At 40.5% G+C, this 23,523-nt stretch overlaps 1 protein-coding gene across 2 annotated transcripts in view; it reads right to left on the bottom strand.

The window, feature by feature from the left end:
• taf1 (TAF1 RNA polymerase II, TATA box binding protein (TBP)-associated factor) overlaps window positions 1-23,523 on the bottom strand; it is a 158,148-nt gene that overhangs the window by 96,518 nt on the left and 38,107 nt on the right. For both annotated transcript variants that reach the window (XM_072270737.1, XM_072270738.1), the window contains exons 2-8: window positions 20,738-20,865; window positions 19,794-19,902; window positions 18,605-18,721; window positions 14,227-14,343; window positions 13,024-13,352; window positions 3,899-4,114; window positions 1,234-1,476 (exon numbers count right to left, since the gene is read on the bottom strand). In XM_072270737.1, coding sequence (XP_072126838.1) covers window positions 1,234-1,476; window positions 3,899-4,114; window positions 13,024-13,352; window positions 14,227-14,343; window positions 18,605-18,721; window positions 19,794-19,902; window positions 20,738-20,851 — 1,245 coding nt within the window. In that variant the 5' untranslated portion in view covers window positions 20,852-20,865. The remainder of the gene's footprint in view (window positions 1-1,233; window positions 1,477-3,898; window positions 4,115-13,023; window positions 13,353-14,226; window positions 14,344-18,604; window positions 18,722-19,793; window positions 19,903-20,737; window positions 20,866-23,523) is intronic.

Here is a 23,523-nt window from a genome sequence, read left to right as displayed (position 1 = left end):
CACCCTCACCTTTTAATTTGGTTGTACTTCACCCCGTTTGATTCCTCCTACACCTGCATCTGTTTCAGTTAATCATTTTAGTTCATTCAACTCACTATGTCATTCGTCATTAGCACCTGGTTATCATGAACCTGGGTAAATACCAACAAAGTAGTCAAGTTTTTATTTAAAAAGTAGTCGATTACTTAATATGTTGCTTTCCTTAACAAAATATTAAAAAATCTCCGTAAAATTTAATTTTTTGGAAAATGGAGGTTTGCAAATCTAAAATGTGCTCTTTTCGACTGACACACTAGTGCAGAAGAGAAAAATAAACATCTAAAATAAAATTTATATTAAAATCTGGGGTGCTTGAGACTTATTGCACAGTACTATACATATACATACATCTATAAAATCACTGTCCAATGGAGAGGATTGCAGGACGAGAAATAAAACAAAATCTTTCATGCTAGATAAAGAGAATGACTTCAATAATACAATAAAAGTGACAGCTGCTTTGCGATATTCTAAATGTCAGATAATGTATTCTTTTACTGCTTGAGGTATTGATTGACAGATAAATATTGGCCAAGAAAGACGGAGAAGCCCCTTGCTGTTCTGACATTTCCTTGAGATAACAAATAGATCTTGGTCGAAAGTTGCTATCTCCCAATATGCACATTTCCTAAGTGCTGTACAAGGACATCATTACAAGTTTTGTCCTCAAGTATCTGGAAGTGGGACTCAAAATGAGAGGCAAGTGTGCATCTGCAATACGTATATCTAGGACAAACAGAAGGGAGTCAGGTTGTGAACAATCTCACTCACAGGAAGGGTTGGAGGTGTAGGTAAAGAAGCTCAAGCCTTGACGGAGGGAGCACACAAGGAATATAAAAACTTAAACAATTTAAGGGTCAAGGTTGACGGTAACATAAAAATAGGGAATCATTGATGATGACAAAAGTCACCATGGATATACTAAACTATACAAAGAGGAAAGCATGACAGTTGTGAACAAATGAGCATCAGTTTATTGAATCATCAATGTACTCTCACTCAAAGCAACTTGTGATCCAGATGAAAGAGCTACCATCTACAATTATATTTGTGAAGTTTTAAAAATCAAATTGATATAGTAATTATTAAAATCATAATGACAAAAGATTATAAAATAAATATCTTTTGACAATGATTCAAAATTAAATAATGGATAGAATTCACTTCTTTTTACCGTTTTTCTGCATTACTTACCTGTATCTGTACCTCTACCTGGCAGGTTACTTTTTCCTCCAGAGTATCTTCTTGCTCTGTTGTTTGCTTCAATTTGAAGCCATAATCAAATCCTTCCCCATCCTCTGGCACCCCCAGCATATCATACCAGAGTTGCGCAGGTCCATAGCGCCATTCTGCAACTTTTGGTCTCATGTCCATTATATTATCAGTGTCACCAGTGGATTGAGAGAATTTGGACTCAATAGGGGCCATCATTGTAATCTGAAAGTTTATAACGAAAAATGGCTTTGTAAGTAATTCTGAATTAATTAATGACATTAAAGATTATATTTCCAAAGTATTATCAGCACATAATAATTCAAGCACTTTACATTTCCTTTTGAGTGAAATTTACTCTTTTGCCCCCCAAAAAATCTTCAAAACAAAAATCCTCATTCTATTCCTTCATTTGCTTCTGTACTGGACAATATCATTACTATGTGATTTCAATCTCAATCTGATTCTCATTTTTCCTGCCTCTGAATTCACAACCCTGCTCCCCTAAATTTCTCTGTACAAACTCTTACATCGTACATGCATTCAGGTGCTGCTTGAGTTCAAGTGCACTTACTCAAACGGCACCCGAATTTAACTTTTCTTTTGCTTAGGCTTGATCAAAGCCAACATAATCCCAATACTTTGGTGTATCCCTCTCCAGCAATATTCATTTAGGATTCATAACTGAAGAGGAGTGTGGGAACACTATCACATGGACTCAGTAGCTGAAGAAGAATGTGGCATGTTCATACCAACACTCAGTCTGATGAAATCAACCTCAATGCCGTGACAAAAGAGTACACGTGACTACCAAGATTCTTCCTGCCTATCTCCTATCTAAATGTAAAGAACTTAACATTATCATTATCATGGAACTACCTCCATTAACTTCACCCAAGCAACAAGTGAAATAGTCTCCAGCAACCACTTCTGCTCCCTCCCTGCACCTGTCACTATCTATGTAAAACCTTTAAGAGATTAGCTTTATTCCTCACTATGTTTCAAAACATACAGTGAAATGCATTGTTTTGCATCAGCTGAATAGTGTACTGGGGGTAGCCTGCAAGTGCTGCCACTTTTCTGATGCCAATATAACATGCCTGGAACTTACTAACCCTAACCTGTATATCCTTGGTACGTGGGTGAAAACTGGAGCACCAGAGAAAACCTATGTAGTCACAGAGAGAGCGTATTAACTCCTTACAGACAGTGGCAGGAATCACACCCCAATCAGTGATCATTGGCTCTGTAAAGCGATTGTGCTAACCACTATGCTATCATGCCTTGTAAACCTCATTTAAACGTTCTCTCCCCCCGCCCCCCCGCCCCATTAAACCTTAAGATTATGCCTTCTAGTATTTGACATTTCCACTCCGGGGGGAAAAAGACCCTGATGATCTATCCTATCTATGTCTCTCATAATTTTACAAACTTCTATCAGGTCGTCTCTCAGCCTCTGATGCTGAAGAACAAACAATCCAAGTTTGTCCAAACCTTCCTTATGAAAATTACACTCTACTTTAGGCAACATCTTGATGAACTGCTTTAGTACTCACTCAAAAACCTCCACATCTTCCCTGTACTGTGACCTTCCCTGTAGTGTAACGTCCAGAAGTACACACAGCATTCCAAATGTGGCCTAATCAAAGTTCTGTACAGCTTCAATATTTCTTGCCAATTTTTATGCTCCTTGTTCCAACTGATTAAGGCAAGCATGCTGTCACATATAAATTATTATACTTTATTCTCTCAAACTGCTAGAATAAAATAAAATGCAAGAATAAATGGAAATAACAAAAAGTGCTCAACTTTGATGTTTTATCTTTAATATTGGGCAGGCTCACAGACTGCAAGAATTGAAAGATAATCGTACCATCTTACAAAGCTGTGCAAATTGGTTGTACTGAAGTTCTTGAGCCACAAATTCCAATAGTTTCAATTAGTCTGCATTTGCTTTGGATATTGAAACAAATCAATTGCTCTTGTTTCCCTCATTGAAGAATGAGGAAAAGGAAAGGAAAACAAATCTACAATAACCAAACCAGTAATTTTTGTGTAATATCAATAATCTAAGTCAAATAAATTAGGAAACTGTTGGCTTAATCATACAGCAAACACGAGTAATATTCATTTACCTAGCTGAGTAAGTGCAATATTGTCAGCAGTGCTATCTTACGCAAATGCACAGAAAAACTGCTTGCTCTCTCATCCAACATTAATAGTTCAGAAAATACTACAACAGTGCATTATGCTATCAATTATATCACCATTTCTCACGCTGTGTTGTACTTTGGAATATCCTCAAGCTGAAAACAGGGTACAAGTATATAAATCCCTATGAGCTATCATGTGGTAATCGGCTGGTGCCTGCTGGTATGAGAGCTGCATTGTTCTGGAATTTATCTCAGAGGCATAAAGTCACTTAGGATAGGATGGATGAAATATTTAAAATGTTTTCTATACCAATGATCGCACAGAACAAGTCATGATGTTTCACAAAAAGGTATTTTTTTATCCAATTCAGATTTGAATTTGATATGTTGATTTTGTAATATTGTACAAGTATAGACAATATATAATACATTGCAGCTTTCGAAATATAGTTTCCCAAATGATAGCAGTTATCAATAATTTGCATATTACATACTTCATCATCAGACAAGCACTGCTCAGGTGGTGGTGGGGCAGCATAGTGATATTCCCAGCCAGATTTTTGTTCCTTTGCTGCCTCTTCTCCATCTCCCTCCTGCACCGGAGCTTCAGGCTGTGGATCACGGTGTTTCTTTTTTCTTTTCCTCCGAGCACTTCGCCAAACTGATGGAATGTTTTTTCCAGGTCCAAAGAGGCGCAAAAAACGTAATACCTGCAAAGTTAAGCAAAGCAATCTTAATTACATATCCCAATTAACACTAAAAAAAAGACTGGAAAAAATAACCTTAAAAGCTGTCAGCACTTGGGACTTGAAACTTCTGAAACTGAAACTTCTGGGCGTAATCCATTAAAGAAACATTATGTTCTCATATATGAATTAGTGAGCAGTTGTAAAACCTCACTAATTCAAATCATTCAACCACAACAATGACAAATGGGGTTTAGGTGTTGAATTTACAAAAAAAGGTTAAAAAAAAGATGGAATTGCTAATGTAAATCACTGAAAAAATCCCACCAGTATTCAGCAAATCAAATCCTGGCCCACCCAGTCCACTATAAATCCATCTGGCCTCTCACAACTCTCCAGCACGAGACTGCAGAGCAGCCTTGAGAAAATTCCCTAGGATTACAGTGGAGTAAAAGAAATCATTCAGTGGTGGTTAATCATCACTCACACGCCAACCTAAAGATACAAACTGCCGATTAAATTGATCCAAAGTATCCAACCATGTCAATGCATGCAAGGACCATAGGCAGCAGATAAAGTCTAGGAAGATTTGCCACATATGTTTGCTGTGATATATTTAAAAGAGAAAGCAAAAGTTAAGTTCTGGCATAATCAGAAGTCAAAAGATACAACATTTGAAAAATGTTTTTTTCCCCACATTCAGAAACTGACATAAGAAATCCAAATGAATTTTACATTGAAAAGTTGTGACCCAATCAGCACTTGTGAGTATGTAAGCGAATTTCACAGTCAGGATGAAAGTAATCAGCATTCACTGTGATTGAAACACTAAGCTGTGCATTTAAATATATAATCAAGGACCATTAATTTACAGTGACCTAGTGATTTCTTTCTTATTTCAAAGTATTAAGGGACATTAATTCTGCATGAGTAATAATGAAAGATTAACAAGAAATCTTGCAGTTCAAGATCCCTTAGGAGGTGGTGACGACAGAATTCCAGATGCAATCTGAAGGTGAACGCCACTGTCTGCTAGTCCATGCCACTTTGTATTCCCCAGTTTTCAATTTATTATCCTCGACCTTTGTTCATCACAGACACACCACATTCTCATGGAATCACTCTTTCTGTTAAGTGTTGTGGATCAGCTATTTGCATGTGTGCAGCAATTCAGCTTATAAATAAGCTTAGCTTATTTTCTCAGTCCATCTTAGCAACCTCACCTTCACATCATTACAAATGGAAGAACATTGCAAGTATTTCTCAGATAACGAATGGCCTAATTTCAAATAACACAGAGGACTTGTAAAAATCCTAAGCACAAAAGATAAAGTATTAATATAAGTTCACTGGGCTAAAAAAGGGCTGACTGCCTGCAACTAAGTGTTTTAAAGGAAGTGACTGCAAAATCTGGATGACACACTGGTTGAAAATTTTCAAAATTCACTGAATTATACATTGGTATCAGAACATTTGAATGCAGCCAATGAGACTTTCTTGTACAAAAAGAGAGGAAGACAGAAAGCAGAGAATTATTAACCAGACAGTTTGACACCTTTTTTTGGAAAGATGCTAGAGTTAATAAAAGGAGAGCTATGATGACGCTAGACGGCAGCTTCTTCGAGCTCATCTGCGGAAACAGCTTCATTTCTACTTTTAATGTCTTTTTTTTCCTTTTTAAGGTGGATGGGGTTCTATCAAAGACCCTGACCTACAGGTACATTCAAGCTTTGGTTCTTCACAATGTTGGTTCTCACTCTTGCAGCTCACTGACCAGCCACTGATCGATATACCAAGGATGTGGACTAGGAGACAAAAGCACGCCTTCAGGGTCTAAGGTTTTGCGGGCCTGGGGATGAGCCGATTCTATGCCAGAGCTGCCAAATGAAATGAATTGAATTGAACTGAATTGACTTTATTTCTTACATCCTTCACATACCTGAGGAGTAAAAATCTTTACGTCTCCGTCTAAATGTGCAATCATAGTAACTTATAATAATTTATAATGAATAGAAAAGTCAATGTAACATTGAAATACACTCAAATCAGTGTGAGTTAATCAGTCTGATGGCCTGGTGGAAGAAGCTGTCCCGGAGCCTGTTGGTCCTGGCTTTTATGCTGCGGTACCGTTTCCTGGATGGTAGCAGCTGGAACAGACTGTGGTTGGGGTGACGCAGGTCCCCAATGATCCTTCGGGCCCTGTTTTCACACCTGTCTTTGTAAATGTCCTGAATCATGGGAAGTTCACATCTACAGATGTGCTAGGCTGTCTGCACCACTCTCTGCAGAGTCCTGTGATTAAGGGAGGTACAGTTCCCATACCTGGCAGTGATGCAGCCAGTCTGGATGCTCCCAGTTGTGCCCTCGTAGAAAGTTCTTAGGATTTCGGGGACCATACCTCAACCGTCTAAGGTGAAAGAGGTGCCGTTATGCCTTTTTCACCACATAGCTGGTGTGTATAGACCACGTGAAGTCCTCCGTGATGTGGATACCGAGGAACTTAAAGCTGTTTACCCTCTCAACCCCAGTTCCATTGACGTCAATAGGGGTTAGCCTGTCTCCATTCCTCCTGTACTCCACAACCAGCTCCTTTGTTTTTGCGACATTGAGGGAGAGGTTGTTTTCTTGACAGCACTGTGTCAGAGAGACAACTTCTTCCCTGTAGGCCACCTTGTTATTGTTTGAGATTAGGCCAATCAATGTAGTGTCGTCAGCAAATTTAATTAGCAGATTAGAGCTGTGGGTGGTGACACAGTCATGGGTATACAGGGAGTAAAGGGGGGGTCTTAGTACATATTCCTGAGGGCTCCTGTGTTGAGAGTCAGAGGGGTGGAGGTGAGAGAGTCCACTCTTACCACCTGCTGGCGATTTGACAGGAAGTCCAGGATTCAGCTGCATGAGGCAGGGTTGAGGCCAAGGTCTCTGGGCTTCCTGTCGAGCCTGGATGAAATTATGGTGTTGAATGCTTAACTGCAGTCCAAGAACAGCATTGTCACATCTCTCCTCTCCAGATGTTGTTACGTACCCCGTAACTGGGTTGCCAAACCAGCAGAAATGGATCACTCAGTTGGAGTCTGGATTACTAGAACTAAGAAAGTTTTATTAAAGAAACAAGCAACACAGTACTCTAATCAAACGGATAATAAATGCAACAGTTCAGCAATGATAAACGCACATGTACACAGAATTAGGATAACAGGATCAATCAAGCTCTATCGTCGTCTAGGGGTAAATGACCAGTTTCAAAGTGACGCAAAGTTCAGCTCAATTGAATTCAGTTCAGTTCGCAGTAATCACTGCCATGGGAGATGGACGGTGGGGGGTAGGAGAGAGAGAGCAAAACTTATGAATATTCAAACGGCTTCCACACAGACCTTTGATATTCTTCGCAGTCAGCTTTCGGGCGAGCCCCTTGTGATGTCTTCTGAGGTCACCGACCGTGACCCCTCCGGTTCCAGATACAATCGTTTCTCTGCGGTGAACCTGGCACCCAGGCAAGGGCGGACACACACCAGGTTCCCACCGATCGTGCCTTTCCACCCTGTGCGTCTATGGCTTGGTCCCACGACCAGCCTTTCAAAACTTCCCACTGACTTATGGGAGGCGCACCGCTTCCAGGGTCTCGTTACCTCGTGGTGTCGTGTGTGTCCTGCCTTAGCGAACCTGTCCCTTTTTATCCCCCTGCTGGGGTATCGCCTGTCCATCACTTCAAACAGTTCAGGGTTCAAAGGGGGAGCCAATCTTGACAGCTCTCCTTCCGTTAAACTCTCCCGTCCCTTCATTAACATCTCCAAATGCTGCTCCATTGTTTTCCTTATCTCTCTTTCTCCTGAAGACAGGTGGCAGACCAACTGCTGATCCCACTGCTGCCAGCACAGGCCAGCTAACATCTTAATCTATGTGTATTCTCGTCACAATGTGTAAGGACGGTATGTAGAGCAGTGGCTATTGTGTCATCTGTCCATCGGCTATGTCAGTAGGCGAATTATAGGGGGTCCAGCTTGGATGGTAGCAAGCTACAGATGTAATCCTTGACCAGCCTCTCAAAGCATTTGCTTATTATTGAGGTGAGTGCGACAGGATGCCACTCGTTCAGGCATATTACCTTGGTCTTTTTTGGTACAGGGACAATGGTGGATAATCTGAAGCAGGAGGGCACTCTACAGCAGGAGAGGGAGAATTAAAAATGTTTGACAACACACCTGCCAGTTGTGCTGCGCACATCCTGAGTACTCGCCCTGGGATGCTGTCCGGTCCCACAGCCTTGCGACTGTCCACTCGTTGGAAATATCTGCATACCTCAGCCTCAGAGATGACCAGGTTGCAGGTTGTGGCGGTGGCTTTCCTCGGAGGCTCAGAGTTAGTGACATCAAACCAAGCATAAAAGCGATTGAGCTCATCTGAGGGAGAGGCCGCAATGTTGTTGGCACCACAACGTTTGGCTTTGAAGTCTGCCATGGTATGCAGCCCTCACCACAAGTCACGCGTGATATTCATTGTGAGTCTTGACTCACTCTTGTCCCTGTATTGTTGTTTCACAGCCTTGATAGCTTTGCACAGATTGTAGATGCTTTTCTTGAGCTTCTGCTGATTGCCAGCAATGTAAGCTCTACGTCGCATGGTAAGGGCTGCTCGCACGGAACTACTGATCCAGGGTTTCTGGTTCGGGAAGACCCTGACCGACTTCTGGGGGACAACATCGTCGATGCACTTCCGGATGAAGCACGTGACTCCATCCATGAACTCAGAGACATCTTCATCATGGAAGACATTTCGGTTGACATCATCAAAGCAGTCCTGCAGCATGGAGCCTGACTGGTCGGACCAACAGTGGACAGTGTTAACTATGTCCGCCTCTTCTTTCAGCTTCTGCCTGTACGTCGGCAAAAGGAGGACCAAAGAGTGATCTGATTTTCCAAGCGCTGGGCGAACGAGAGCTTTGTAAGCCTTGCGGAAGGGTGTTTAACAGTGGTCAAGTGTCTTATCTCCACAGGTGCTCACCTGATGTGCCGACAAGACTTCAGAGAGACTTTCATCAACGACGCTCGATTAAAGTCACCAGTGACGATGAAGGAAGCCTCCGGCTGTGCAGTCTCCAGCGTGTTGATGGTCTCGTACAGTTCCTTGAAAGCCAGGTCAGTATCAGCCTGTGGCGGAATGTACACCGCTGTGATGATAACAGCCGTGAACTCTCTAGGCAGCCAGTAGGGTCTGCAAAACAGCACCAGGTATTCCAGGTCTGGGGAACAAAAGGATTTGAGTGCATGCACATCTTGGGGGTTGCACCAAGTATTGCTGGCCATGAAGCACACCCTTCCTTTACTCTTCCCAGAGAGGTTTTTTGACCTGTCCACCCAGAACAGAGAGAACCCAGAAGGTTCGATAGCGTGGTCCAGTATCTCCTCCATCAGCCAGGTCTCCACGGAGCACAAAACGTTGCATTCATTTGTTTCCCGCTGATAGGGGATTCTGGCTCTCAGTTCACCAAGCTTGTTATCCAGGGACTGAACGTTAGCCAGGAGTATGCTGGGGAGCGGCGGCCGATTTGCACCCCATCTCAGCCTCACCAGGATGCTGGCCCTTCTCCCTCACTGCCGGCGCTTCTTCCGAGGTAGTGGCGGTGTAAGAGACGAGTCTCCTATGGATCGTGCAAGCAGGGGTTCCCAGTGTAGGAAAGGCAGCACATAATGGGTAAATGCTGTCTTTCCAATGTTGAGAAGGGTCAGTCTGTTTTATCTGATGTGACTATCAACTACTTAAACAGAAAATGTTCATTAAACTGTCGAAATTAGTAGAACACTGTAGTGTCGCAGATGAAAAATTATGGGGAATAGTGGATCAGCTGTCAGAGGACTTTGTACTCAGATCACTCTCTCTCTCTTCCTCTCTCTGTGGTTGGTGGGGGAGAAATTGTTGTCAATTCTCAAGTCAGAGAACTCAAGGGGAAAAAAAATCGACGTGGCAGTCTTCAACACCGTAAATCAGCAAGTTTTTTTTGTCTTGTTAGTCTCTCCTCTGGCTGTGTGACACCTCTCTGCCCCTTTATTACAGACAGAGCAAGCCTGTGGTATGTTAAATTGCTGGGTAAATGATTAGTTTTTGTTGTACCGCAGATAATGGTCTTTCTTAGAGGCTTTGCTATTGCTTGCTTGGTGGGTGGAGGGTGCTGATGCTTTTTTGCTGAAATAAATCGGGGAGGGGGAAGGTTGATGCTTTGTTGCTGCGTGCGTGCGTGTGTGTGTGTGTGTGTGTGTGTGTGTGTGTGTGTGTGTGAGAGAGAGAGAGAGAGAGTGTGAATGAGTGAGTGAGGGCTTTGGAGTTCTAACATTTCTACCGTCACTCATTCTTTAGGGTACCCTGTTTTCGTGGACATATGTGAAGAACAAGAATTTCAGGTTGTATATTGTATATATTCCCTGATATTAAATGGAACAAACTAATCATAAAGGAAAGCTGAATGGTTTTATGGAAGGTAAATTATATTCCATGTATATGGTTGAATTCCTTGAAGATGTGACAGGGAGAGTTGATAGAAGGGAATTTGAAAATGCTGTGTATCTAGATTTTGAAAAGGCATTTGACAATGTGCCACATAACAGGCTGGTAAATTAAGAGCCTAAGATACTGGAGTAAGTGTGTTAGCATGGATTGAAAATTGTCACAAAAATGAATTGGAATAAGTGGGTCCTTTCAGGCCGGAATGATGCAACCAGTGAGTATCCCAGGGATAACTCCCAATTGTTTACCACTAGATTAATGACCTGGAGGAAACAAAATGCAAGATATCCAGTTTTGCCAATAATACAAACATAATACAAGGAGGAAGGATATTTTTTATAAAGAGAATATTGGGATTATCCAATAGAATTTAGATAGATTGTGAATCTGGCAAATGGAGTTTAATTTAGAGAAATGTGAGGCCATGCACCTTAGTAAGAAGAAACAAACCGCAAATTAACTAAATGATGAGAGACTTCAAAGGAATAAAATTCAGAGAGATCTAAGTGTTCTGGTGCTTGAATCACAAATAGTTAACTGGCAACTCCTACAAGTAGTTAGCAAGGCAAACGGCATATTTGTCATTATTGTGAAGGAGTTGGAATTTACGAATAAGGAAATTTTAGTTGTGCAGGCCACACCTGAAGTACCACACAGTTTTAGCCCCCCTGAAGTAGCACTGCAGGAGTCCAAGGAAGATTCACCAAATCCTAATTCCTAGAGTGGAAATAATGTTCAAACAAGAGACAAGACAGTTTGGGTCCGTATTCCTCAGAATTTGGAAGAACGAGAGGTGACTTTATTCAAAATTACAGGATCCCAAGGGCCCTTGACAAAGCAGATGATGAAATGTTTTCATGAACAGGAGCATCATGAACATAGGCATAGGTACATATTAAGGGGCCAGCCATTTCGAACTGATGTGTGCGCAAGTTTCTGTTCTCACAGGATACTGAATCTCTGGAATTCTTAGCTCGCAATAGTTGAGGCTACATCTCTAGATACATTTTAAGATGGAAGTGTAAACATATTTAATAGATCAATGAACACAAAATAATCTGCAGATGCTGGGGTCAAAGCAACACTCACAACACGCTGGAGGAACTCAACAGGTCGGGCAGCATCCGTGGAAAAGATCGGTCGACGTTTCGGGCCGGAACCCTTCGTCAGGACTGTAGGGGGAAGGGGCAGAGGCCCTATAAAGAAGGTGGGGGGAGGGTGGGAAGGAGAAGGCTGGTAGGTTCCAGGTGAAAAACCAGTAAGGGGAAAGATAAAGGGGTGGGGGAGGGGAGGCAGGAAAGGTGAAGAAGGAATAGGGGAAAACACAATGGGTAGTAGAAGGAGGCGGAACCATGAGGGAGGTGACAGGCAGCTGGGGGAGGAGGCAGAGTGAAATAAGGATAGAGGAAGGGAGGGGGAGGGAATTATCGGAAGTTGGAGAATTCTATGTTCAGACCAAGGGGCTGTCCATACATAGCCTCCTCTACTGCCATGATGAGGCTAAACTCAGGTTGGAGGAGCAACACCTCATATACCGTCTGGGTAGTCTCCAGCCCCTTGGTATGAACATAGAATTCTCCAACTTCCGGTAATTCCCTCCCCCTCCCTTCTCCTATCCCTACGTCACTCTGCCCCCTCCCCCAGCTGCCTATCACCTCCCTCATGGTTCCGCCTCTTTCTACCACCCATTATGTTTTCCCCTATTCTCCCTTCATCTTTCCTGCCTATCACCTCCCTGCCTCCCCTCCTCCTCCCCTTTATCTTTCCCCTTACTGGTTTTTCACCTGGAACCTACCAGCCTTCTCCTTCCCACCCTCCCCCACCTTCTTTATAGGGCCTCTGCCCCTTCCCTCTACAGTTCTGACAAAGGGTTCCGGCCCGAAACGTCAACCGATCTTTTCCATGGATGCTGCCTGACCTGCTGAGTTCCTCCGGCGTGTTGTGAATGTTAATAGATCAATGAATAGTGTATTATGGGAAGTGGAACAGAAGTGAAGTTCAGACAACCGTAGATCAGTCATGATTATATTGATTGGTAGGAGAGGCTTGAGCAATCTGGTGGCCTATTCCTGCTCTTATTTTGTGTTCATTATTAATATCTCAAGGTTTAAATTAATTTATGGTCATAAAATTTAGGTAATTTCAAATTTGATCTTTACCAATTTGTGTTGGTTTAACTACATAGCTAATTAGATGCCAGGTGATGTTCTTCTTAGTAATCTACGTTTCATGATTCTGAGCTAAACACCAGTTTTATTAGTGTTTCAAAAGTGAGCAATGTATATCTTGTGGGTATATGGAAACATTCATGGCAGTAAAGAGTTCAGACTAAAGCATTGCTCCCCAATAGTCCCAAACCCAGGAATTTTCTCCTCCAATGACACATATAATTCAAATTTTCTACTTAATTTACAACATAATGAACAGTTTTTCACCTGTCCTGGTCGAAATTCTGGGAAGAGCTCAGTGACATTAGGCAACTGCTTGGTTGAATCACGCTGCATGATACCCGCCAGTGGCAATGTAAGTTTATCCTCCTTCTGAGATTCATTCTGCCTTATTCGTGGAACATGCCGATCAGTCTCAGACTCTGAATCAGAGGAACTACTAAACTCAACCTTCTCTGAGGACGACGAAGGAGCAATTATGGAAGGTAAAATTATCCCATCATTCTCATCGGCCACTGGACAAGGGAAAAGACCATCAGTAGCACGAGATCCTCCAGCAGTACTGGAACTGAGAACTGCTGAATTTACCCCATTTGCTGGGAAAAAAAAGTTAAAAATTAGCAAATGATATTCTACAACAGTGTTATTATAGTACAATTCACAATGCAGTGCTCTCTTTCAATTGAGAATTTTCAATCACAGTGCTAATATACACCAATACTAAGTTGAAGAAAGGTTTTTCATTCCCATTAAATTTTTTTTTAAAAATCAATCTCAAAAGGATTATCCTGCATTCAATCCAGGGAATTCATATTTGTCAAGAATTCCTGTAAATTAGATGAAGGGTTACACACAGTTATAGAACTTGTTAAATTGTTATTTGGAAGGTCTTCTTTAATTACTGACTATAAATAATACACATTGGTTTCACACTACTGAAGAAATTTAGCTGGTTTTGGAACCCAATTCAAAATCTCATTCCACCTATTTTTCCTTCATTACATTCATCGTATCTGACGTAGTCAGTTAGATTACATTAGATTTATCATCATCACTGTTTGGTGCTGTATTGTATGATGTGGGCGATCACGGTCTTTAACCATGATTGTTCTTGGCAAATTTTTCTACTGAAGTGGTTTGCCTCTTCTGGGCAGCATCTTAACAAGATGGGTGACCCCAGCCATTATCAATATTCTTCAGAGATTGTCTGCCTGGCATCAGTAGTTGCATAGCCAGAACTTGTGATATGCACTACCTGCTTATATGACCATCCACCACTTGCTCCCATGATTTCACGTGACCCTGATCGGCAGGGGGCTGAGCAGGTGATACACCTTGCCCAAAGGTGACCTGCAGGCTAGCAGAGGGAAGAGGGAAGAAGCATCTTAAACCTCCTTTGGTGGAGATGTATCTCCAACCCACCATCCAATATTACTCTCTCTTTTAAAGGAATTATTTACTTCTACTCACCACATGATTCCTGTGAACCTCCCTCATCTTTGCTTAATGGAGGTGGTGGTGGTGGAGGTGGCATGAGTTTTGAGTCCATGTCTTCATTGTCTGCATCGTAGTCATCGTCATCGTCTTCTGCAGCCAGCAAGAAAAATCCTTTAGTATACTTCCCATTATGGAGACCAGGTCTGATTTATTAAACTAGCTACTCAATGCCTGAATTTAAGACTTTCTTAATACAACAAAAAATGCTTTTGATGCAGTAAATATGAAATAAAAATAATTGTTGGAAATATTCAACATGTTGGGCACCTAAATTAAGAGAAATAGGTTAATAGCCTTCCATCAGAATCCCAAAAAATTTGAATTTGTTTTTCTTTCTACAGAAGCTACCTGATTTACTAAGTACAGTGGATTAGAGTTACAGGTTTCCCCGCCATCCGAAGGTATAGCGTTTCTATGAAACGGTTCGTAAGCCGAAATGTCATAAAGCGAAGAAGCAAATACCATTTACTTATATGGGAAAATTTTGTGAGCGTTCGCAGACCCAAAAATAACCTACCAAATCATGCCAAACAACACATAAAACCTAAAATAACAGTAACACATAGTAAAAGCAGGAATGATATGATAAATACACAGCCTATATAAAGTATAAATACTTTTCCACAATCATTACTGCACTGCTCTCCGTAGCGAAAATCACACGCAAGCGCCGTTGGCAGAAAATCTCGCGCAAACGCTCTCCAGTAACCTTTAAACTATGAAGCTGCCAAATCATACCAAATAACGCGTAAAAATACACAGCCGATATAAAGTAGAAATAATATATGTACAGTGTAGTATCACTCACGGGAATCGGGAAGACAGCGCAGAGCACACTGATGATGGTGTGTTAGGCTTGTCGGAGTTTGGGTGGTGCAGTGACCCCCACCCTCCGGGCCGCCCTTTTTTCTTCCAATTGCATCAGCTCTTCATCTGTCAGTTCTTGGTGATGGAATGCCAAAACCTCTTCAACATCATGTTCATCAGCTTCCACAAGCCAAACTCACGTTGTCCTTACCTTGTTCACCACGATCAAAATGCGTAATTATGTCTAGTTTTACCGTAAGTGTAACACCCTTACGAACTCTTTCAGGCTTTTCCGATACCATAGAACTCATCTTGCAAACGGCTGCTCACAGGCATGTGTTAAAGCAAAGCAGTTGCGAATCCGGGGGAGAGTGGCTGCTTGGGGCGCGCTGCCTTTTATTGCGCACTGATTTTCTCGCGCGCTAAATTTTTTTTCGTAACAGTGAAAACACCTTCTGAAAGTGAAAACGGTACTAATGTAGGTCTTTTGTAACAGTGAGGTTTCGTAAAGCGAACGTTCGAAAAGCGGGGGACACCTGTAATTGGGACCAGCACATCTTAGCCCAATTAAGCAGCAGCCCCAATTAGCTGAAGTTTCATGGACATTTTAAAAAAATACAAGCTACCATTTAACTGAGTTACAAAGTATATACGTACTTAAATTAAATACAGAATAATTCAGAACTCTACCAATACTACTGCATTTACTACAAAATTCGTAGTTCCTAATAGTTATCGATAGAGGAATTCATTCAGTGTACGCTGTTGTGTTCTTTTGATAGACTGTAAATGAACAAAATTGGTGCACACGTAGGGCAGATGATGGACTACTTTCACACAATGCTTTCGACAATTGCATCCTCTGAATCTTCACTTTCACTATAACATTCAAGATTATTGTCAATACCTTCAAATTCTTAGTTATTCTTAACTTGTTGAAGTAGTGAAATCATTTCATTTTCACACCTGGCTATATCTGGCATCGCCAAACAGTTCTGAATTATCTTACTGCTTAGATCTTGCCAACTAACAGTGACAAAAATCACTGTTCTTTGAACATAAATACAAGCAACTAACGCAATTTAAAAACTGCTCGCTCTAAGCACAGTGTAGTGTTTAGCGGCCACAACAAGTGCATGAGACTGACACTAATTAGAAACTGTTTGGCAACAGTGCAACAGACTCCTGTCCCAATTAAGTGTCCTAAATAAACAAAGGGAATTCCAGCTATTTTCTCAATTAGTTTTTGTTCTTTAACAGTGGTCAAAAAAAGCAGCTGCCCCAATTAACTGATGGCTAAATTAATTGGAATCCACTGCATTTCCAGCTTTTTCTGTTTTAAAGTTAAAAGTATCTTAAATTCCCTGAAACATTAATTTCATCAATAGCATACTCAGCGATGCCCATTTTGGATTTTTTTCAAGAATGCTCCATTCCAGCCTGGATCCAAACATGGATCAAATAGCAGAATATCACGACGAGGCAAGAGTGACAGCCCTTGATATCAAGGCAGTATATGTTCAAGTGTGGCATTAAGAAGACCTGGCAAAGCTGAAATCACAGGGAAAACATACCAGTCGTGCATTGAACAAGTCCCACAGAGCAGTGTCCTTAGCTCAACCATCTTAAGCTGCTTCATTAATACCTTTCTTCCTTCTTAGTATTAAGTGTTTGCTGACGGTTGTGAAATGTTCAATTCTACTCACCACTCCTCAGCTCATGTTGTAGTCCATGTCTGCAAACAAGACCTAGATGATATTTGGGCATAGGCTGAGAAGTGGTAGGTAACACTGGTAGCATAGAAATGACAAGCAATAATCATCTCTCGCAAGAGAGAATCAAAACACCTACTGCTGATAACTCAGTGGCTTTCCCTGTGCCAAGTCTCTCACCACCAACTTCCTGAAATGAGTGGAACTGACCAACCTTCATTAGAAACTCGATTAGCAAATGACATAAATACCATGGGTACAAATACAGGTCAGATGCTGGGTAAATTGGGATGAGCTACTCACCCACTGACACCCAAAAGCTCTCCTAATATCTACGAGGATGTAAGGAACCTAATAGAATTGTCTCTATTTGCCTGGATGAATACAGTCCCAACAACTCTGAAGAAGCTCACTACAATGTGGAAATTTGGTAGCAATACAAATCCAATGCAATTACTTCCCTAGCTGTTCTCCATCATCTACAAAGTGATGGAAACTGTCATCGATCATGTTTTCGGGTGATACTTACACATCACACTATTTTTTGTCACACCATTCAAGACAAGGTACTTTCTGGATTCTACAAAGCATCCTACCCATTATCCTAAATAGCCACACCCTCCTACCATCCTACTGCAGCTGCACATGTACCTTCTGCAGACTATATGGACAGCACCTCAAACCCATCTCACCTACCACCAAGGAAGACAAGGGCAGCAAGATCATCTCCAAGTCACACAACATTATGATTTGGAAAAATACCACCAGTCCTTCAGCATTATTGCATTTAATTCCCCCAACTTCCTACTCAAACTCACTGTGGGAGCATTTTCATCAGAAATATTTTGATGGTTCAAGAAGGCAGTTCATTGCCAGCTTCTCCAGCATTATTAGAGATGGGCAATATCTCTTTTTTTATTTAATTATATTTAATTATTTGTCATCAGATCCCAATATTCAAACCAAAACCAACTGGATCTTTTAATATAATATGCATCTCTTATATCTCATAAAACTGGAACAGTGGCAGTCCTATATTAATTTGTGTGCATTATCAGCATTATGTTTGTTCAAGTTTTATTATCATTCAACCATATGTGAACATAGCCAATCTAAACAGTGATCCCCTGGGGCCTTAAGGTGCAAAACACATATCCACAAGCGCACAACACACTGCACAAAGTATACATGGCTAAAATTTCAGAAAAATATACAGTCACAAAGAAAAAATATCTAGCCCCAGTCTGTGTGGGATGACTAGATTGATGGTCGCTTGGTCTAGCTAGTTCTTCACCAAGTGAACACTGGAGGGCAGCAGTGAGCAAACACCAGAGAGCAGAATCGCCTCAGTGCCTTGTCTCCTGGCCTAGCTGACATCCTTGCCACAGCCAACAACACAGCAGTCCCGCTGTTGGTCTCGCCAGTGAACCAGTGATCTGGACTTGCTTTATTCTACATTATCAATGCTCTACAGGATCTTGCGACCACAATAGAAATATCTAAGACAATCACTCGCACCACGCACCTTCTCAGCACAAAGGTACACAAGTCCAGGCGACAACACAACAACGGTATACAATTAAATCCAACTCCATCACTATCGAGCAACTCGCTGATGGGATAGTTCTTCAATACTTGATCTTAGTATCCAGCAGTGATTTGCGATTGTAAAAAAGACTTACAAGATGAACAAAAGCACCTTGGATTGGACTCAGAGAGGCCACTGCGTCCAAGCACATCACCATCTTACCGGTTCAGGTTAAAGCTGATTAAAGCTAATCATTTATCCATGTATTGATTTATTGATATATGTATAGAAATGTCCCATTTACCCAGTTTCCGGAGAGGTTGAAGATTCCCCATCACTTGACGATATCTGCGGGTCTCATCCTCTGCTACCTCATTAATATCTGAGTAATCAATGGCATCATCTTTGCTTTGAATCCAACCTAAAAAGAACAAGATAATTATTAGTTTCTTCAAATAAATGCCTGACTTGCTGAGTTCCTCCAGAGTAACAACATTACGCAACAGCTCTGGGCTTCTTTATGGATCTGCATGAGAACATGGTAATGCTTCCAATTATACACTATCCTTATTGAACTTGCTATTCCTCTTGTTCTGGTCTGTTATGTATTCTCCCACAGAAGCACAAAAAAATAACAGCAGGCCAAAGTGAAATGGTTAAGAAGCAGGATCAAAGGAAGTGGGTCCTACTGTTAAAGAACATGGAAATGGTGAGATGGTGCAAATCACAATGGCACTGACACCGCAGTGCCAGGTAGAGGAATAGTGAGTTCAGTAAGATCAGTACCAGAATGTTTGAATGTGGAAGCAAGAGAACTTCAGTAGCAAGTGGACCTAATTAAAGTAGAATTTAGCTCATGTTCAATGATAAAAATTGACAATTACTTTCAATTAAAGTGTAAAGCTTGTGGAAGCTTTTCCATTTGAATTGGTAATAGCTGTACAAATAGCTATCACTTACACACTTGATTGGAATGCTGGCTGGTGTTTACATAGCATCCTTGTTTGCTTGAAACATCATTTGAAGGACATTTATAGTTGTTGAACGAAGAGGTTATGAGGAAATATGTCTTAACCGTGATAAAAGAGGCGGAGAGGTGGTAACTCTAAGAGTGAATTCTATGGTAGTACGATCTATGACTAATGGCACAGACATTGAAGGTGTATTTTTAATAAAATGGTAAAGTACACAAAATATCAAACTTAAAAAGGGCTTGTTCAAAAGTAAGCAGGGACCATCAAAAAGCAAGGTGAAAATTTTACAATGTAGGGCAACATAAACTAGACTAATAGGCAAGCTGCTGCAGGATAGGACATGAGGACCAGAGCTTTGGACGAGCAAGTGTTTGTGAAATTAGAACTAATGGAAGACAAGCAAGGAAAGTGCGCAATGTCTAATTATGGACAAAGTTAGAAAATTTTCATTCATACAAAAATTGGAACACAGTCCTCAAGTTTACTCTGTCATTAGTAAGAGCATGAATACATTACCACCTTCTGAATTGGTGTTCCCTTCAACGGACTCCTCTTCATTGGCTGTGATTTCCTTAATGAAGGTCCCAAGGCCCAATGTCCCCAAGCCATCGAGATGCTTTTTTGACTCCTAACAGCAGACAGTGTACATGTTAGCTCTTCTTGAATAAATATACTTCTGCTAGTTATCTGCCCAGCTACATCAATAAAATGACTATGTTCTTTTAGATCCACAAAGTGTGCAGGAAGAGAAAATAATTAAGTAATGAAGGGAATGATCAAACTCGAAAAACAACAGAACTTTTGAAGTTTAATCCTGTTTTCTCCAATTCAATTTTATGTTCATTCCTTTAGCTGGTGGCAATAATGACCCTAACCAAACCAGTAAAAAATATGAAAAATCATCAAGCACATGTCAACTGGGTGATTTTTGTTGATACGTCCACATTGAAAACAATGTTTAGTTGCCTCAAATTGCGTAGTTACCATCAAAAATTAATTACATTAGAAATTCCTTTGGAACATATGTTTCTGCAAACTCTTTTTTGGACAGAGCAAAGATTTATGGATCAGAAAGCAGATAATAAGTACTAAGGGAAAAGTTTGTCCAGAATAGATGAGTACTCAAATTGAAATAATTTTATAAAATAAAAACATGGTACTCAGTAAAGGAGAGCTCAGAAGCATTGACCTAATGGCCAATACATAGCTGCTTATAATGGAATGGAAAAAAAAGAAACAGACTGATCTCAAGGAGTAAAAGGTGAATAAAGTGTAGGAATTATTAATAGTAACATATAATTCATAAGTTATTTAATTCCACAGAATTAATGACATGAACACCAGATCAGATCAAATAGTAATAACTTTGGTAGATTTAACCTTTAACATATGTGAGTACTCTATATGGAATTGTTATTATAAAAATTCTGTGACAGAGTGATTATTCCAGATGAAGTGTGTACCTTGTCAAGAACACTGTCGTCCTCCAATTGTCCATCCTCATTGATATTTCCAAACAGAAACCCAGTAAGGGAAAATGGCTGCTCGTGATCCTCATCACTGTCTGAATCTGACATTTTTAGAAGTCTTACTAAATGGGGAAAAAAAAGTTTAGATGTAAACGGCATCAAATACCTTAAGAACACAGGCTGCTAGCTTCACTGCAGGAAGCATCTGGAAATTAACAAATAATCACTTCTATTGATACCTGCGCAAATAATCTCTTTTAAATGACATAAAATCCAGCCTTTAGTATTTTTAGCCTGCAGTAACAGAATAAACACAACCAATTTACAAATAAAAAACACTGAAAATCCTGCAGGACAGATAATTTTGTTATGCGAGTCTGAAGCTCCCCTTTTCCCCATTGATACAACTGTCTACCAAAACTTGGTTTTCTATAAGGCAAAAAGTTTTTCAGGAACACGACTACGATGTTATTGCGTAACTAATTGTACTGATAAATCTCTTTTTTCTTCACCTGTGAGGTGTATCACAGGATCCATCATAACCAAATTCTTCGACAGAAATCTGAATAAATCTCACAATATACAAAAACTACAGCGAACTGTCAGTCAGCAGAAAAGATCATTGGCTGCAGTCTGTCATTGCAAAATGTGTACATGTCCAGAACAAAGAATGGGCAGGAAAAATCATTGTGGACATTGCCCACTGAGCAAACTGCCTTTTCCAAAATTTCCCTTCTGGAAAATGTTATAGGGCTACTTAAACAAAATCTTCATACCATCTTAAAATTTTCTTCCCCCAGGCAGTTAATCAGATCAACAATTCTAGATGACACTATTACCTCAGTCACTGCACTGCATTGTAAGTACTTTAAACCACTATTTTTACAATGCTGTTTACATTATAAACACATGCTGCTAGTATCTATGTATTTATGCACATTTTTATTCCATAGTCATACTTTAACCTCTAACTTTATCTTTTATATAATTCTTCATAATTGCTCAACATTGTTGTTTTCTGTTGCATGTCACGCCAATACACCACAGCAAATTCCTAATATATATAAATGTATATGGTGAATAAAGTTGATCTTTGAACCTGTCCCTGAAGAGATGACAGATTTCTAAACTTAAGTTAAAAATTTATCTCCACTAACTTCTGATAGACAGTCGATGTGAACAGGAAGAAATTGAACCAAAACTCAGATTTCAACCTCGTTCAAAACTGGAGGAAGAAGTTATCAACATTTAGATTTATGCATCCCGATCCAGGGAGCATGACAGAAGTGCTTCAGAATATTAGGATAGGAGACAATATTATTCAACAAGAATAATATGCATAAAATACATAATAAAATGTTAGTGAATGTGCATACATCAGGATGCTCCTCATTGCCTACAGCACAACATTCAACATTATCATCCCCATTAAACTAACTAATAAGCTCCAAGACATAGACCTCAATACCTCATTGTGCAACTGGATCCTCAATTTCCTGACTTGCAGAGTCCAGTCAGTATGAATTGGTGACAACATCTCCTCCACAATTACTATCAGCACAGGTGTACCAGAAGGCTATTTGCTTAGCCCCCAACTTAACTTGCTTCATACTTATGACTGTAAATGCCATATTTAAGCTTGCTGATGACACCAAGGTTGTTGACTGAATCGAAGGTGGTGACAAATTTGCATATAAGACAGAGATTGAAAACCTGGTTGAATAGTCGCACACCAACAGCTTCTCACCCAACATCAGCAAGACAAAGGAGCTGGTCATTGATGACAGAGAAAGAAACCATATGACAGTCTTCATTAGGGGATCAGAGGTGGAGAGGGTCAGTAACTTTAAATTCCTTGCCGTTATATCATAGAATCTATCCTGGAACCAGCACTTAAAAGTGTCATTACAAAAAGGCACAACAGCACCTCTACTTTCTTAGAAGTTTGCACAGATTCGGCATGTCATCTAAAACTCCGACAGACTTCTATAGATGCACGGTGGAGAGTACCCTGAATGGTTGCATCACATTCTGGTATGGAAGCACCAAAGGTCAAGAATGGAAAAACTGCAGAAAGTAGTTGATACAGCTCAGTCTATCACAGGAAAAGCCCTCCCCAGCATTGAGCATATTGACAAGCAGTGCTACCACAAAAAAGCAGCATCCATTATCATGGACTCCTACCATCCAGGCCATCCTCGCTTCTTGCTGTTGCCATCGGGAATGAGGTATGGGAGCTTCAAGTCCCACACCAGCAGGTTCAGGAACAGTTATTAAACGTAAAAATCAGGCTCTTGAACCAGCGTAGATAACTTCACTCACAGAAACACTGAAGTGATCCCAAAGCCTATGGGCTCACTTTCAAAGACTCCACAACTCATGTTCTTAGTATTATTTATTTACTTATCTATTTATTATTTTTTGTATTTACAATTTGTCTTCATTTGTACATTAGTTGGTTGTCAGTCTTTGTGTGTAGTTTTTCATTGATTCTATTGAATGTCGGTCGGCAAGAAAACGGATTCCAAAGTGTTAGATGGTGGCATATACATACTTTGATAATATTACTTTGAAGATTTCTAGACCCAAATTAAAATACTAATACTACATTCCCACTTCACTGCCTCCCAAAGTACATGATTTTCCCTCGCTGTTTTATGCAAAATAAATGTTTCTCTCAAGAATTTCCAGAAACAACAGATGATAGAGACATATTTTTACTGATTATGACCATTATTGTATCATACTGTGATACCTTCCTAAATATGTATTATGCAGGC

The sequence above is a fragment of the Mobula birostris genome, chromosome 10 (assembly GCF_030028105.1).
Source record: "Mobula birostris isolate sMobBir1 chromosome 10, sMobBir1.hap1, whole genome shotgun sequence".
NCBI classification, from domain to species: domain Eukaryota; kingdom Metazoa; phylum Chordata; class Chondrichthyes; order Myliobatiformes; family Myliobatidae; genus Mobula; species Mobula birostris.
The sequence above is the reverse complement of the archived record's forward strand: the minus strand, read 5'-3'. Positions and strand labels throughout refer to the sequence as shown.